Source organism: Pieris rapae, chromosome 2, assembly GCF_905147795.1.
Source record: "Pieris rapae chromosome 2, ilPieRapa1.1, whole genome shotgun sequence".
NCBI lineage: Eukaryota > Metazoa > Arthropoda > Insecta > Lepidoptera > Pieridae > Pieris > Pieris rapae.
In genome coordinates this window covers 1,294,500-1,311,844 of record NC_059510.1, presented here as the reverse complement: position 1 = coordinate 1,311,844, position 17,345 = coordinate 1,294,500, and the positions used below count along the sequence as shown (strand labels likewise).

At 33.4% G+C, this 17,345-nt stretch overlaps 1 protein-coding gene across 1 annotated transcript; it reads left to right on the top strand.

Annotated features, from left to right (window-relative positions):
* The first annotated feature begins 490 nt into the window (after window positions 1-490).
* LOC110995608 lies at window positions 491-17,232 on the top strand. The gene is made up of 5 exons (XM_022262858.2): window positions 491-551; window positions 14,611-14,843; window positions 14,925-15,028; window positions 15,152-15,264; window positions 15,804-17,232. Exons 2-5 carry the CDS (start codon window positions 14,613-14,615, stop codon window positions 16,658-16,660), a joined length of 1,305 nt encoding a protein of 434 aa, XP_022118550.1. The 5' UTR covers window positions 491-551; window positions 14,611-14,612; the 3' UTR covers window positions 16,661-17,232.
* The last annotated feature ends 113 nt before the right edge of the window (window positions 17,233-17,345 follow it).

The window sequence follows — 17,345 nt, the reverse complement described above, 5'->3', positions numbered from 1 at the left end:
TTAATTGAAATTCAGCTTAATTACGAAAATGCATCATAAGTTCACCAAAACTTCGATAATTTAATATATTCCTAGTACATTGAGGGACACATAAGAATATTACATATTTAGGATAAAGCTAACCATCAATAGTCTTTATACAATAAGCAATGGTTGCGGAAAATCTATGGAGACTTGAGAGTAACTAGATTGTCTGGGTGAGGACATAGTAAAAGCTGGCATGTAGGAATGTTGAACGTAAAATTCGCTTTCGTTGTTATAAAGAATTTTCAATAAACGAAGAATAATTTGTATATATTTTTAATACCTATCCGCTATCTGTGCATGCGGGTTTTAATATACAAATAAAGATAATACATAACTACACATGATATGATATAGACAAACACATAATTGAATACAATTTAAGAAATTTTTTGAATAATTTCTATGCAGAAGCTACACTTTTCTCTGCACTATGGTGAGGCTGTGCTCGTCCCGCGCAGTGGCTGTCCGACCGTTGCTCTGAGTGCACGCCCGTCGCCGCGTCGCGCACACATACGCACCCGCCGGTAGGCTACACACACAACCTTACCCCGCAAACCCCTCCCTTTGACCTTCAGGTGGATACTAATTGCATACAATGCTGAAATATGAACAAGAGCAATCGTTATCCGCTTTGTTGCATGCGCTTTACCCCACATGAATGTTGTCTAAAATTTTAATTGTCTATATTCTATTATTGTTCGATTTTGAAAATTTTTATTTCGTACTGTTCATAGTTATGCGGTGTGAGAGAAAGCGACTCAAACACTTGTTGAATTTAACAATCCTTCGCTCTCAATTTGTTTGAAATAGCTATGCGTGCGTTTGTTATAATATTTTTAAACTATTTAATAATAAACGAAATTAATTTCTATAATGTTGGTGTATTATCTATTTAAAAATTGAATAGTTAATGATAAATATTAAATAGGTAATGAAAGTGAATTGCCTTTCAGAAAGAATTTAGCACGAAATAGAAAAAAAGAAAGAAAATAATATATAGTGTATTATAGTAGTCGAACTTGAATATCCTAGCCTTAAAGCCTAGCTCTAATATACAGTTAAATACGAGTATATTATAGTAAATTATAGTTGTTCTTGTGTTTTTTATGTTGTAAAACAACAAAAGTTATTAGCAGTTCACGTCTTCAGACTGGGTGAATTAAATCTCTCGTAATAGGTGAAATCATTAGGGCAAAAATAAATACATTATTTTAACTAGATTATTACGGAGTTTATAGTGGTTATATCACTTATGAAAATAAATATATACAGGATAATACTTTTATTAAATTAGCGTTAGGACTGCCTAATGTTAAATATTTTTTATTAAAATATATAATAAAGATAATATGCGAATACACAAATAAAAGATTTCTCATAAGAATCGAGCTCAATAAAAGGGTTTTAGAAGAGTGCTGTCAGAAATTGATGAAAAATGTCGATTTCGCACGAAAAAATCTCTTTCATTTGCACTTAGGAAATCGTTTTGCATAAATTTTCACTCAGACATCCATTCTATATTCAGTCAAATATTCGGCTCTCGGAGTTGAAATTAAGCCTCCGCTGATTCTGAGGGGTTTAATGTGTCTATGTCGAAATTAAAATCTATGATCGGGCAAAATTTCACGTGATTTAATAAATTTCAATGCGAATTTCGCTTACTCGTCGAATTAATTTAATCTTTTAACGATGTAAATTTCAACGTTTTTTAAGGGTTATAAACCTTTCATATTTGATCATCATTTAAATTGCTTTAATTTTATCTGAAAGAAAAGTAAGATTAATGATACAGTAGCATGTTTTTAAACGATGTATTGCAAATGTTAAATCAAGCTAAATTGCATTTAAATGTCCAAAAAAGAGCTTAGATATAGATATAATTCAAAATTGTATATATTTCTTAATAAATGAAGATAAATTATCTTCATATCTATAAAATAATATTCGATTTGTATAACTTCGCGAAATCCTTAAAGATCTCCTAGTGGCTTCAGCGTGCGATTGTCATCTCTGAGGTCGTAGGTTAGATCCCCGGCCGTGTACCAATAGACAAACATTCTATGTGCGTATTTAACATTCGCTCGAACGGTGAAGGAAAACATCGTGACTCAACCGATGTGTCTTAACAAAAAGGACTCAAAAAGAAGACGGCGTGTGTCAGGCACAGGCTAATCACCTATTTACCTATAAGATATAATGATTATCATAAAACAGATTCTAGCACCACGGTTTTTCTTTTTTATTAATTTAAACTTTCATTAACAAAATATAATCGTGGCATAATTCACTAAGAATATTAATTATCGGCGGGAATGCTTCATTGCTTAAGATTTTGATGAAATCTTTAACTGGGTCTTATTAAATACATTTAAATATACCGTTCCTTAAATACACTTAAACCAGTTTTTAAATACATCGAGTTATGTATGGTCCCCGATTGTGATTACATACTTAAAGAATTCGATTTTTTTGCTTCTAATGTTTTCCTCACATAATCCGGATGTTTACTTTTAATCCAATTTTTAAACGTATTATAAAGCCTCGACCCACTAGTAATATAATTTTATACAAATTTTTAACATGTTCTAAATAAAAATATTTTCCTAAGAAATCCCTTGTTATTTGTCGCAGCTGTCACGGCAATTCTGTATTCAATTTACAATCCGCTTTTGCTGCAACAAGACGTACAAAGTTGTAGGGAATTGTATTACAGTAATAATCTTAATACATATATATAAATTACGCGGCACGTTGTTTTTACGCCATGGACTCCTAAACTACTTCACCGATTTGTGTGACACTTAAGAGTAAAGGCCATCTCTAACTGGGTCCTTCTCTCAGTCTTTAGCATTTTTCTCTTAAATTTCCCTAGTGAAGTTACCACTTTCTTAATTAGTTTGTCCATCTGCCATAGTTCATGCCCGCTCATTCTCAGTTTACATTTTTCCAATGAAAAAGTGCATCAATAATTTATTTTCTGTCTTATTTCTGTACTTCTTCTCACATAGGTATCACTATATCATTGACAGGTAGTTTTTAAATTAACATAGATTTCTATAGGCAAACCAGTTTCTAATCTGTCCGTACATTAATATTATACCGGCTTGTTCATTTAACACTTAATCAAAATGACTTTACATTTGCTTCTTTTACCCAGATAAGCATCAATCTTATTTTGTGTAAATTAATAGTTTAGGTTAGAAAATTCTTAAAATGTTAACATTAAAAAGCCGTATATGTAATAAAATTACTCGTAAAACCTAAGTAAGGTTCGAATTTCTTTAAAAGGCTCGTAAAACGAAAACCCTCAACATTGAGATTAAAGTCCCAAATACATTATAGCCATGACATCAGTATAAATGTACTACGACAAATGAGTATTGTTACACAATTATAATTTTAAAGTAATAAAATTCAAAAAGTTTAGACAACATTTTTGCGCTGTGGCAATTAAAACTTTAACAAAAAAAAGGATTCTTTCAAAAGTGATAAGTAACGTATTTCGAAAGGGCGGTGCACAATATGAAGAATACAATTTAGTAGTTCTTCAACTGATTAGTAATCGCGCAGTCAGCATTATAAGTGGGAATGCATAACATTGTGAAATAAATTTACGACAATTTGCCAAGACATAGTCAAAGTCAAAATAACTTTATTCATATAAGTAAGCAAGTACACTTATGAATGTCATAAAAGAAGTTACATGAATTCTAAATTTACATTTACTACCAGTTTGCAAGTCAAGATCATAGATCGGGCAAGAAAAACTGGCAAGAAACTTTACGTCACTCTTTGAAATCGCTAAGTTTTGAGTCATACAAATTGTTTAAACTGGAGCAAATCATAGAAATGAAAACCAAGTTGGTTTATGTTTTTGTCTAAGATGCTAGATAGTTATAGTATCTACTAATTATTTATTACACCGTAATTCACTCTTAATATGGTTCAAAGTTAAGAAAGCGTATTCAATGTTTACGTTCGTGTATAGATCAAAGCGCCATATTGGCTTAAATACTTTGGGTGAAACCAATTCGGAACAATGTTGCGTGCTGGCTAAAAATAGTTTATTGATGGACAGATTCGACGTTCTTTTGATTTGTATCTACAAAACTTTATAGCACAATGTTATACTTTTTAAATCATAATATACAAGCAGCTGGTCAAATACAAGAAAGACAAGGGGAAATGAAAATTAAAATCCAGAGACAAAACAATACCGTTATAAGTTTACTGTCATTGGTCCGTTTTTCCGACCCGTTCCGTTTGACCAATCGCAATGAAACGAAATGATCATAGTTTATTTTGTGAATACAAATATGGGCATTATTTTGAAATTTGATTATATAAAATCTGATCATCTTTATTATTTATGTCTGGACAGCCCCTAATAGGCAAACTCCTTGATTCGTGCTTCTTACACCCAAGCTGGAACAGCTATTCTTTCGAGGTCCTCGACAACTCCATACCACCAACCAACTCAGACTGCTCCAACGGTTTCTCTTGCCACCAGGTTGTGAGTTCATAAACCTTGGGGTTCTATTGTCCACCATTCGATGCACATACCAGGCCTCGTCAAATATATTTAATGTTTTAATAATGCCAAACACCGTCATGGAAAACTGAGCCAAAAATAAAATGTTGAAAGACAATAAATTAAACAATTACTGAGATATCACAAAATTCACCCTTTTAAAAACTTGCAAATGCATTGCTGCATTAATTTTAATATATAATATTTTTTTAAAGTTTTAGTCATTATTATTTTATTAATTAAAGAAAACAAAAACGACTTACATGAATTCCACGTTAGTTTTAGTTATTATATTATTAATTAAATAAAACTAAAAAAAGAGAAAGCAAAAGAAATTAGAATTACCGTCGAGATTCCATCATGTATTGCTAGACTCATAATTTCTAATAAAATGCTCTAGATATATTAAGTTTCCGACAGTCCATTCAAAATGATGAAGTCATGAAATCAGACATACTGTAGAAAACCACTTTCTCTGTTAAATTTAATCAAATTAGTCCTGCTATTTACAGGTGAAAGCAAACTCAATTTTGTAGGTTGAAAAACCTTTAAGATTACAAAGATAAGATTAATCATTTGAATAATTCGTATAATTCTGATGAAAAATTCTGCTTACGGAAACCCAACTTCCGGTATATCGCGACCCCTGTTTCCTGTATTGAAATAAAAGCTCTGTATTTTCACTTACACCGTAGTATTGTTTGAGTAAATTCTCATTTCTATTGTAGATGATATCGTAGATTGTATAGTGTGTAGCTTTCATATCTCAAAGGATATTCTGATATCTCGGAGTCTATAGTAGTGAGGTAATTTAGAGATTTTGTTCATATCGTGTTATTAAGAAAGATCAAAAAATATTTATTACATTCTATTTTTTTTTAATATCTTATAAAATTAAACAGATAATGAAGTTAAGCATTTATAATTAATAACTATAAAACAACAATACATTTAAAAAAGTACCTGTAGTCTTGACTGTTGGCAGCAATTGTTTTTTACGCCGGCTTTTTCTCTCGGCCTACACCCTCTGTATCTTTGCCGATGAGTAGGCATATCTACTGGGACAATGACATGGAATAAGTGATACCTGTCTCTTATATTCAATAATAAACCTAATAATACCTACAGACAACTAGTAATACGAAGTAACGTTACAACTAAACTATAATTGTTAATTTATTACATCTATCACTATCTATCATATTTATGGTATGAGCCTCAGATTTCTGTACCCATTTTGTGATATTTAGTTCTGTTAAATAAAAGTAAATAAAGGTGGTCTGAGGCGTGTCGTCGACTTTTATTGTCTAGGTTCGGTTTCCTCAATACATTTCCTTCATCGAACTAATGAGTGTTAAATGCGTTCATAGCCAGATAGTCCATTGGTGCCGTGTTTCGAATCTGCGATCTCAGGAACGAGATACAGAAGCCAACAATGCTCTCATGAATAACAGTTTATGTAAAACACTAGATATTAGTTGACGCATTCATTATGCATATGTAAATTAACACATTATACTAAATGTAATTATTGTTAAATATATCAATGGAACTGATTTCGGAACTCGTGTTTCAATAATAGATCGCTGATTGAGCTGTTTTCCTCAATATTGATGTGTTTCACAAATAGATTGGAAATTAAACGCCATTATTACTCAATATTACTTACTGATGTTATAATACTATTCTTTCTTTATATTTATTACATATTGCTTTATTAAATTTAATGTTATCTTTCAAAATCAATAAATAATTTACCTCAAAAAGATATAATGTAGCTAATTTGCTAAGTTTAATGACGGTGTGAATTTTGTCACTAGTGGTTTCAAATTTACTGTCATATAACACGTGCACTAAACTTATATAGCTCGTCTAGACTTGGTTACACTTACACTGGAGTCGTCATATGATGTGGAAAATTCTTAGGTTTATTATCAAAGCTCTTATTAATACGTAGAATAAAATAGTTTTTTATTATAACAATAATAATAAAGTATTGTATATACGAGCCATCTCTTGGATCTCTTAAAAGGCCGGAAACGCCTTCTGGTATGTATCCATGGGCCGCTGTATTGGTGAGCCTTCTGCCCGTTTACCGGCCTGTCTCTTATTACATAAAAAATTGTATTTTGGAATGGATGAAAAACTCAAAGTCAAATAACACTATACACAAATTGTACATAAAATGTCCTGCTCGAGATGTCAAACTGAGTAAAAATGACAACTGTCAGAAACTCAGTGCAAATGAAAGCTGACAGTGTAGTGTTATGAATGGAGCTGAAGCTGAAATATGACGTGAATAAATGTTAGTACATTTCGTGTAAAAAACGTTCTGTTGTATTTTCTATGTAGAAAATATCAAAAATCTTCCATTGATGAGTCTGTTTATAGCAATTTTAAAAGCGATTGTGCTGACGGTGATTTTTATTCCTCCATTAAAGAGGCTTTTAAGTAATTTTCGTTTTTCGTTACCACTTATTGGTTATTATAAATCTTTTATAAATAATAGAATTTATTAAAAATACTTTATGATCAAAGAACGCGTAACTTTATTCTCTTATTTATCTCTTATACGTAATTTTACATTCCCTTCTACTCTTGTAACGATTCTTCTATATTTGTAACTAACGTCACAGCCATAAACATTTATTTTTCTACACTAATTTTGAATCTATATGTATCTATCATATCGAAATATTTTAATATATATAACAATATTGAAACGAAGCATAATTTCTGATAGGAAGGATGTCTCGAATAAAAACGGCGTGGCATAATGGTGTCATTTTGTACCTAAAATTCCGATATTAACATACCACAGTGGATCATAAAACACAGAAATAAAAACGGTGTCGTCTATTATCGAGATTTTAGTTCCCTCGTAAAGCAGGTAACGGTCGGGTGATATAAGAGTAGACAAAACACCCTAATGGGGTAATTAAACAGCCCTCAGTCGCCCTTAGCAGTCAGCCCCCAAGTAAAGTGATACTTAAGGTGGCTTTATGGAGGCTTTGCATTTCTCCACGTTTTAAGATCGTGAAAAAGCTAATGTATGTTATCTTGCGAAATTCCCTTATTTGTTCAGATTCGGCTACGAAAAACTTATGGATTATTATTTTACCAATAAATGTAAGCATCGTGAGTAGTTTTTACCAGAAGTGTTTTTTTTATATAACAGGGGGCAAACGGGCAGGAGGCTCACCTGGTGTTAAGTGATACCGCCGCCCATGGACACTCTCGATGCTAGAGGCCTCGCGAGTGCGTTGCCGGCCTTTTAAGAATTGGTACGCTCTTTTCTTGAATAAGTCCTATGTCGATTTTTTTTCGGGCGTTAGGAAATACTTCAGTGGGCAGCTGGTTCCACATAGTGGTGGTGCGCGGCAGAAATTTCCTTGAGAAATGCTCAGTTGTGGAACGGTGGACGTGAAGGCGACGGATGGTATTTTGTCTTGCCTTCACTTCGTCGCAGGTCGAGTACTGGTGAAAACATAAATGACATGGACTTAGTGTAACTTTAATGTACTCGGATAAAGGCTATTATATTTTTTTTATTTTATAGCGTATAAAATGTCAATATTATTTTATACAATTAAGCATCAGAGCAATAACTCGTTATTGAAATGATGTTTAATGACCGTTCGGAATCCCATTAAGCTTTCGCATTTTCCAATAATATTGTCTGCGAAATGATTTATTATCAAATGCGTAGACTTGGTTGCCAAGATACCCTCGGGGTCCCCAACTATGAATACATTTAGAGATAATAGCCTGTTTGTTAGAAAAAATTGAAATTTGAATCTTTAAAGCTCTCGGGGATATTAATTTGTTTTGGAATTTGCCATGACATGAAAATTTCTCCGCGTCTTAATACCATGATATATACGAATAATAAATGTAAGTCTCAATGTTTACTCACATGTTTCGCAGACACAGTTTTACTGTGGTTCAAATCTTTCAAAAAACGTATTTTACAAAAGCTATTTCTAAGCATTCATTTGTTTTAAATAATGACTTTATCAATATATCACTTATATATGTAGGTAACGTAATTTTGGACGACTAGAAAGTGCAATAAACGCGCCGTTTCTTGTTTAAATGAAGTTTGACGTTAAACATACGTTTTATCACATAAATATTTGTGGGATCAACATACAAACACTGTATGTTGACTTTAAACACTGAATGTATTTCGTTTCTTCAATTACCAGCTGCCCACTGAAGTATTTCCGAATCATTCCTTAAGTAAGGTCCTTTAAGAAAAGAGCGTACCAGTTCTTGAAAGGTGGCAACGCACTTGCGAGCCTTCTGGAAGTTTGTGTGTCCATGGGCAATGTTTAGACATCAGGTAAGCCTCCTGCAGTCCTGCCTGTTTGCCTATTATTACATCAAAAAAAAATTTCACGTTGATTTTACCTGCCCTAATACTTGTCATGAAGCGACATAATTAAATATTTCACAGATTAAACACAACTTCAGATCGTTAGCATTAGTATTAATAAAATTATTTTCTCTAATTTTATATTAAAACATTACTCTACCAGGTGCAAACGGTAAGTTAAAATTAACTTTGTCTCCGAAGCTTTACAAATTGTATAAAGTCGGAAGACTAATTTTAAAGCTTTATTGATTAATATTAAGTTAAGGCTTCAGCCTTAATAAAGCTCATCTCATCTTGGATATTAGACTCATATTTTATAAAGCTCTTCATATAAAGTACTTTTTGACCGAAAGCTTGTCCGTTAAATGTAAAAAGGTTTTTTTTAAAGCAAATTATAAGGCCGCAATTTAAAACTTAATAAATATAATTTTGTTACATTGAAGCTAGTTATGGTTAACTCGATTTAGACTTAATTGAGAAAAGCCAAAATGTATGTATGAAATATATTTATTCATAAAAAGTTACACTTTCATTTCAATCATACCCTGCAAAACTGCATACGCTAAATATTATATAAATCTACCAATGTAGTCTGTAAAAAAATTAATCAGATTATTGTATATTTTGTTTACATCCACTTATTGAAATATTTCAATTATTATAGATAATTAATCACTATAGAATCCTTTATAAAACTCAAAAATTAATATGTCACTAATAAATTTTACAATTTGCACTCTGTTTGATTGTTGCCTTTCTATTACATATTAAAAAATATATATAAAACACATACATAGATAAACTATCTTGTATGCGCAAATTGTTAAATTACAACTTGCACATAACTATTTCTTCCACAGATATGGTAAAATTTGAAAATTTACCTTTATTTTTTTAAAGTTTAATTCATTCCTTTACCTAAGAAAACTTAACAGTAAATGACTGAAGAGATTCAGAAATTAATAGGTTTTAAGTGCCTTTGAACCGTGATCTCAATTTGAGGGGAAGTCAAGAGGAAGAGCGTCATTTATTGTTTAACTCGATCAGTAGCCTCAATTGTTTTAGCGTAATAGTATTTTGCTTAAATATAAGCTAAATCTCATAATATCATATATATACAGTTTATTTTATACCAAAATAATAAAAAAATGGTTTCGTGTATGATGATTGTCAAGAGAGTAGTAAACAAATCTTAATAGTAATTATGAATAGCCCTTTACTAACATAGCTTTTACACATTTAAAGAAAACACTTTTTTAACGGATTGAAGCTATGTATTATTTTAAACTTATAATTATCACCGTGACCACGAATGCTGTAAAGAACGCGAGACGTCGGATAAATTTAAAATTATCTAAAATAATTATAAGTTTACAATAATACATAGCTTTAATCCGGTAAAAAAGTGTTTTCTTGAAGTAATTATGAAGGTATATTTTTTAAATACGAGTTTAATTATTGCTCGTATATAACCTAAAAATGAATGTAACCTAACATTAGTTAAGGATATATATATGAATAATTAGAAGCGTAAACCAAATTTACGCAGACTTCAAGCCAAAATCAGCCCTTTAGTTTTCCCCTAATAAATTGTAATTTAGCATTATTACTTCCGTTAATGTTCCAAAAGGTAGAATACACTTGTTTTGAAGCATCAATTAGATTTAAGATCCCTTTTAGTTAGTTTTTTGTTAGCATCACCCCTTTTTACCCCTAATTTTTACACCTACCTAGTGGACAACCCGTTTTCATATTTGAACATATCAATAACGACGACCACGGAACTAAATAATAATTATTATTATTTATTTATTGCAAGAATATGGTACAAAATATTAAGGTGGTACAAACGTAAATCGTTCGCATATTCTGCCACACACAGTGACGCGCAAATTTATTTTAAATTACATTTTACATTATTAGCAAAGTCAATTCTTATATTGTCTGTATAGAACTTATTTATTGAATAGTACATGTTTCTCAAAAGTCCTATCGTCGTCCTATGTCGCCCTATGTCGCTTTTTAAAGACTTTGGCGGAAGATCTTTTAATTCTTTTGGTAATTTATTTTATATTTTAATTGCCATACAAAAAGTGTTTTTCCGAAACAGTTCTAGATTGATTCTTGGCACAGCCAAACTCGACTATTTAAACTCAACTATTTAACTCGACACAGATCATTAAATAAATAATTATATAACCGCAGTTATGGCAGCCATTTTGAAAATATCGCGCACAAATGTCAGAATTCGAAATATTACCTGACATGTGTAAAACCTAAATAATATTCCCAGCTCTCAAAGGGAACGCCTTTTATAATCTACTAAGAGTTCGTTTCAATTTTACGAACCTCTTTAGTATTCCCCTGAGTAGGTTTTCATGTATGATCATAATAATCTATTTCCGATAGGCCTTCATAGACCATAAAATCGTTTGATTTCTTACGCTCGCCGCGAGCACAAAGGTTATTCTATGATATTATTTGATCCATTTCTGATCCTCTTGACGTTATTAAATATACGTAATTGGTATATTATTTTATGATATTGGAAGACACAAATTGTACCCCATATATTTTAGCGAAGTTTTTTTTTATATACCTATTAGGTCACCTAGTAAGTCATGGGGCGACAACGACACATGCATAATGTGTTTTTACTCTCATACAAATAAAATATTTATGTAAAAATAAAACCTATTTTTACCGGAGCCGAACCAACGTGTGTGTTAATCACTAAGCCACAGTATGTATTAAAAACTTTAAATGTAGAATGTAAGAAAATCCTGACGCTTAATTAATTACCAAAAAAATATTGGATACATTTTAGTTTATAAAATAATTAATTGTGATTTTGAGTAAATTATCTCTGTTTTGAGACGTCGGTAAAGTATTAATTCTTTCTTAAAGCCCTGAAGTTGAAGCCTTAATCCTGTATTGGCAAGACTGAGATAGATAGTAACTAAGAGATTCGCACAAAAGATACAATTAATTAGAAATTGTAAGCCTTCGTCTGTCTTTAGCGTGGCTAAAACACTTTAATTAAAGATATCAAAAGTTAACGTTCACTAAAGAAATAAAATGTTTAATTGTGAATTGTACAAAAGCTTGTCTTTATTCTGTATTATCCTTAAGAATGTCTAGAACACTTTTTCAATTGAAATCCAATTTAAAATTTACCTTTTTTATAACAACACATAAACTATGCCTTTTTGCTTTTTGCGCGATTCTCAACCATCAGTGAGTCGCCTCTGCCTCATCAGCTGTACGTCGCCGGGTTTTCTTGAGACGGCTTCCTTGTCGATTTTAAACAATTTTTTCCATGGGGATATGGTTGGAGTTTCTTCCAAATGCATAGCTCACTTGCGCCACTTGACTTGCTGGCGCTCGCAGAGTTGCTCGTTGGAGATCTTCTCGGGACAGTAGATATAAAGAATACTGAAAACAAAGCGTCTGACGAAGACTTGGAGCCGGTGCGTCATGGTTAGGCGCCGTGACGACGTGTCAAGTTCGGTGACTGCTATGCAGCAATGCTCAATGGGCAATACGTGATGGCACCCTGCGTGCCTATGCAAATTATCTCAATGTTCAGGGCCTAACTTTGTACACAGATATTTTAACAGAACATTTTTGTTCTTGATAAAACTGCATTGGCCGTAACAACCAATAAAATACTTCTTAACAGTTTTAATCACAAATATTTAATTTAAACCTAAAAGAAGAAAAAGAGTCCCTCTATATAAACAAAATAATTCCACAGCTTCAAAAGCTCTTTATTTCCCAGAGCTTTCATTTTTCACTTACTGTTTTGGCTTTTCACGGCATATCACGGCTCGCCCGACACACGATGGGCACTTTCGAACAATGAGCGAGCATTTTCAGAAAATGTTTAGTCTTAAAGCTTTAGATGTCTGTTTCTGAACTTTCACCTGCTCTTATGAAGAATTGAGTGTTCTTAAATAATTGATGGAACGATCCTGAAGGGATTTTACACTTTATTGATTTAAATACATGTGTCAATAATAAACTTATTAATACTACTATACAAGTAATGATGCTTTGTTGGTTTTGGTTGCTATGGGGGAGCACGGTTTACCAACGCAAAAAAAATATATTTTATTAATATCAAATTAAATACTCTTTTCATTTTCTTATAAATAATAATAATAATAAGCCTTTATTCTTCCACATCCTATTTACATAAATTAAATAAAATAGATACGAATACTATACATACATACATTAACTAAGATGCGGCCCCTGTCCGGGAGAAGGCCTCCTCCAACTTCTTCCACCCTAATTTATTTTGTGCCATCGTCATCCAATTTCTTCCAGCTACCCTCTCGATCCCGTCAGTTCATCGCTCTATTGTTCTTCCTTTGTTTCTTGTTCCTTTTGGATCAGTCAATTCGGTTACTGCTTTAGACCATCTGTCATCTGTGTAACGCGCTACGTGGCCTGCATATCTCCATTTAAGTATTAGGGCATCTGCTCTCAATTTCTTAATAAGGTATTATTGTGATGGTTTTTTTTAATATTTATTATTTAATATTAATATTTCAGTTACAATGTCCTAACAGGTGATATGCAAGTATATCATATGATAAACTTACAGTTCATAAGTGTACATTATGTTACCTACATGAATAAATTATATTTGATTTTGAATCACAGGCTATTTTTGTATACTCGTAGTTTTTAATCAATTTTCTTGCAATTAACACTTGCTCGCTCGAACGGCGAAAGGAAACGTTCTGATGAAATGAAAACGTCACAGTCCCGAAAATCAACGCGTGTTATAGCTTATTATTATCAATAAAATATCTTAAGCATCTTATAAATTGCATTAAATTGCGTTTCTCCCTAAGTTGCTGTAATAATGGCTGGGTATTCAGCGATTTTCCACCGAGCTTTTAGGTCGAGGTCGCAAAAGTGGGTCAGAGGGAACCTGTTGCTACAAAATGTATATTGTTGCCGCGGGGACCGTGTAGGTTTCAAAGTCTTGTAATATTTTATTTTATCGAAGTGCAATCTGAATTGTACATACATAATTATTTTATTTAATCATGTGGTATGATGCTTATGCCAATCGTTTAATATTATAGAACATTTATTTAATGTTTATCGTTAAATAAAGATTTTTAAGTTTATTTTTGCCTCAGTGGCTAGCCACGGTGTAAGCAGTAAATACTGCTTGAATCAAACGCCTTAAATCTAAAATTTATACAATATATTATAGTATCTTTATAATTTATAGCTTAATACTTGTAAATAATATGTCTATATATAAATAATTTATCATAATCTACTATTATAATATTTCGTTCACTTAAATATGAAAAGCTTTAGATGGCTTCTTATAAAAAAATGTGATTAATTTCTTTATTTTAAAGCTTTTTGACAATTAACAGAACACGCGCTGTTTAACGTAAAAATACTTTGAAGATTAATAGAGAGAGAATAAGAATAAGAAGAGAATATTAAACTATTATTTTTAACTTATTCCCTTCTAGAATATCTTACAATAAATAATGATAGTGCATAGTAAAAGAAACACTGTCCCTTCTAACGTAAAATATAACGCTAGATCCATTTTGATCACCGATCTTTTAAAAGATCTACAATACAGATCAAAACATTACAATTAAGACATTTAAATTTAAGTCGAACATTACAGCCATGATGCGGCGTGGTTCAATGGCGATGATCGGTGGCGGTGAACCACTGATCGTAGTGGAGGAGAGTGGGGTTGAAGAGTCTGAGTCTCCTCTCCATCACGCTGCACTGCCACGTGGCTTCTCTGAGGACCAGGAGTCCCCTCCGGACCCATATCATCTGTCGCCTTGGAGGGACAACCGCAAGCACTCATTACCTACACCAGCTTGTACAAGTGGACCTACTGCTAGTCAGGTAAATCATGATTCAACAGGAATTTTTAATTTTTTTTTTCATTATGATCAAATTTTGTTGATAAAATGTGAAATTTATCAGGTACGCCGTCTCTCTGAACGAGGTGAAGGAGCTGCCAAGGAAGCCCGTGAAGCAGCATTTCTTGCAACTCTCAGCCAGGCTCCACCGCAACCTGGAGGTCGAAGGTATTGTCTTATTATTTTTAATAAAATATTTTTTTTCTATGTGGTTGATTTTTCATGAACTTATATGAGCATTTAAATTTTGATTTATAACGAGGTACATTTTTAATGCAATTTTTTTTTCAGGCATTCTGTAGTTACCATATCTCGGGTTCCGCAGGCGTTGTTTGGGCGTGGACGTAGGGAATCCATTGCGGCATTTCCGGCTCTCAGTCGTCGGGGATCTATAGCTAAAAAATGTCTGTAATAATAATAATAATTTCCATTGACGACAAAAATATTATATACAGTTTATATTTTATACATTTTATACATTATTTTATGTATTATGTTATATATCCTATATCTTAGCTAAATTCAGTACCATCGATCGTAACCCCTTCTCGGGTAAACGCCTCCTCCAGCCTTTTCTAAATCTCTCTCCATAGCTTTCTTTTTCCATTAGCTTCCTGTTACCTCTTCTATTTGTTCTATCCACCTTTTTATGGGGCGCCCTCTTCTTCTTCTTCCCCTTGGTACTCTCCATACAGTTGTCTTTAAAGCCTATCTTTTATCTGTGTATCTTGATATATGCCCCGCCCATTGCCACTTCTGTTTAGGGTATTCTGTAAGGCATCTTATACGCCTTATTTTTTCGCTTTGAATTTTATGTATTTTCTTAAATGACATAAAAAAAGGTCTGTTCAAAATTAAAATTAATAAATAATTGTTTTTTTTATCGTGTCTTATAATTTTCTTACAATTACCTACCAAGATTAAAGGCCACGCTTTGTTTCAGGTCCACCAGCAACAGATACTTTGGGCAGCACTCACAATCTGCAGCTAGACATAATGGATGATATAGTTCAGGCTCGGAAAGTACGCATGCGCCTGTGGAATACATCTAGCGAGAAGGTTTGCGAGGTTCAGCCTTTAGATGAGCGCTCCCCGATAAGTGGTTCTATCCGATATACAAATCGAGGCCGCCGGCACTCTGACTTCGTTGGTTCTCCTTTACCTCCCATACCAGCTCGTCGAAGAGCTTCAGAAATGCCGCCACCGCCTCCCATTCCACCGCGAAGCAGCACAGGAGTTATCTGTACTGACACAGATCTAAAACACATGCTTAACGCCCTTACATCATCAGCAACCGAAATCGATCGATGTGGAAAGCCAGAACGTACTCGTCAACTTTCCGATATGCGCTCCAGCAGTTTTGACGCTTCCTCTTTGAGAGAGAAATTCTCCGATTCCGGAACCACATGGTTCACTCGCAGGCACCAGACATTGGCGACAAAAAAGAAAGAAAATGAAGAAAAAAAGCTGAAAGTTACATTTGCGCCTGATTCAAAACAAGCTCCTGGAGACGCAGCAGCAGTCGTGTGGGACAAGCCATCTGGTTCTGTAGTAGACGCAAGTGCCCTGGGGAGTGCTATAGAAGTGTTTCTAAGAAGAAGCAGCGGAGCTCCCCCTGTTCCACCAACGTCTACGATAATCAAGGAGACAAAGAGTAGAGCCGCTGATCGTTCGAAGGTACGGGATGCTCCAAGCACGAGCAAAGAGGGCGAACATTGGTTAAGCAAGCCTGAAGATGACGAAGGTGCTGGAGGATGTGAAGCGTCAATATGCTCATCTCTCAAAGATCTTTTCGTATAAACGTGCGATCCTTTAATCCATAGTTAAATGTTTGTTTCCTGTACGGGAAATTGTGGGCGTGTGAAATCTTGACACGTCTTGTACTTTACTTCATGGTTAAATAAGATAGTGTTCCTCATTCCTGAGAGCTGGTTCAGCTCGATCTTGGCTGTGGTTGTGACGTCTGTATTCCTTGGGAATGTGGGACATATTTTATTAAGCCGTGTTTACTTTATGAATCTCTGAATGTGATAGATGCGCGCCGGCGTCGGTCGTGCCAAGTCGACTCGCGACTGACCCTGGCTCTGCGGTAAATATTTTTAGAGTAAATTCTATTTTCATTGTAAAAATATTAGTGACTTAATGTTTAGATAGAGGAATGTAAGTTATTCGGCGCGTGTTTTCCATGACAGTTCCCTGGACTGTCGCCCGCGCGTCATCCCCTTCCCGCCTTGTCTCCTTCAGAAGTCTGTGTATTGTAACCTGATGTTAAAAATAACGTACGATTAAATGTACGAGTATTATCGTATAGCAAATAATATTGTAAAGAGGAACGCCAGGAGAAATGTACGCTTAATAAATATGGGTGTCCTCCGGGCTCCTTTTATCAATAAAATTTTTATCGATGTTGAATGTGTTCTTATTTCACCAAAGATCTTGAATCTGAATACATATTGTCAGACTTTGTTTGATATGTTATAGAAAC

Bases quoted from the DNA above. Each gene is read 5' to 3' on its own strand.
- LOC110995608 (XM_022262858.2), top strand. From the start codon at position 14,613: ATGATGCGGCGTGGTTCAATGGCGATGATCGGTGGCGGTGAACCACTG. The intron at 14,844-14,924 runs GTAAATCATGAT...GAAATTTATCAG, and splicing joins GTGGACCTACTGCTAGTCAG to GTACGCCGTCTCTCTGAACG. The intron at 15,265-15,803 runs GTCTGTAATAAT...GCTTTGTTTCAG, and splicing joins GGGATCTATAGCTAAAAAAT to GTCCACCAGCAACAGATACT.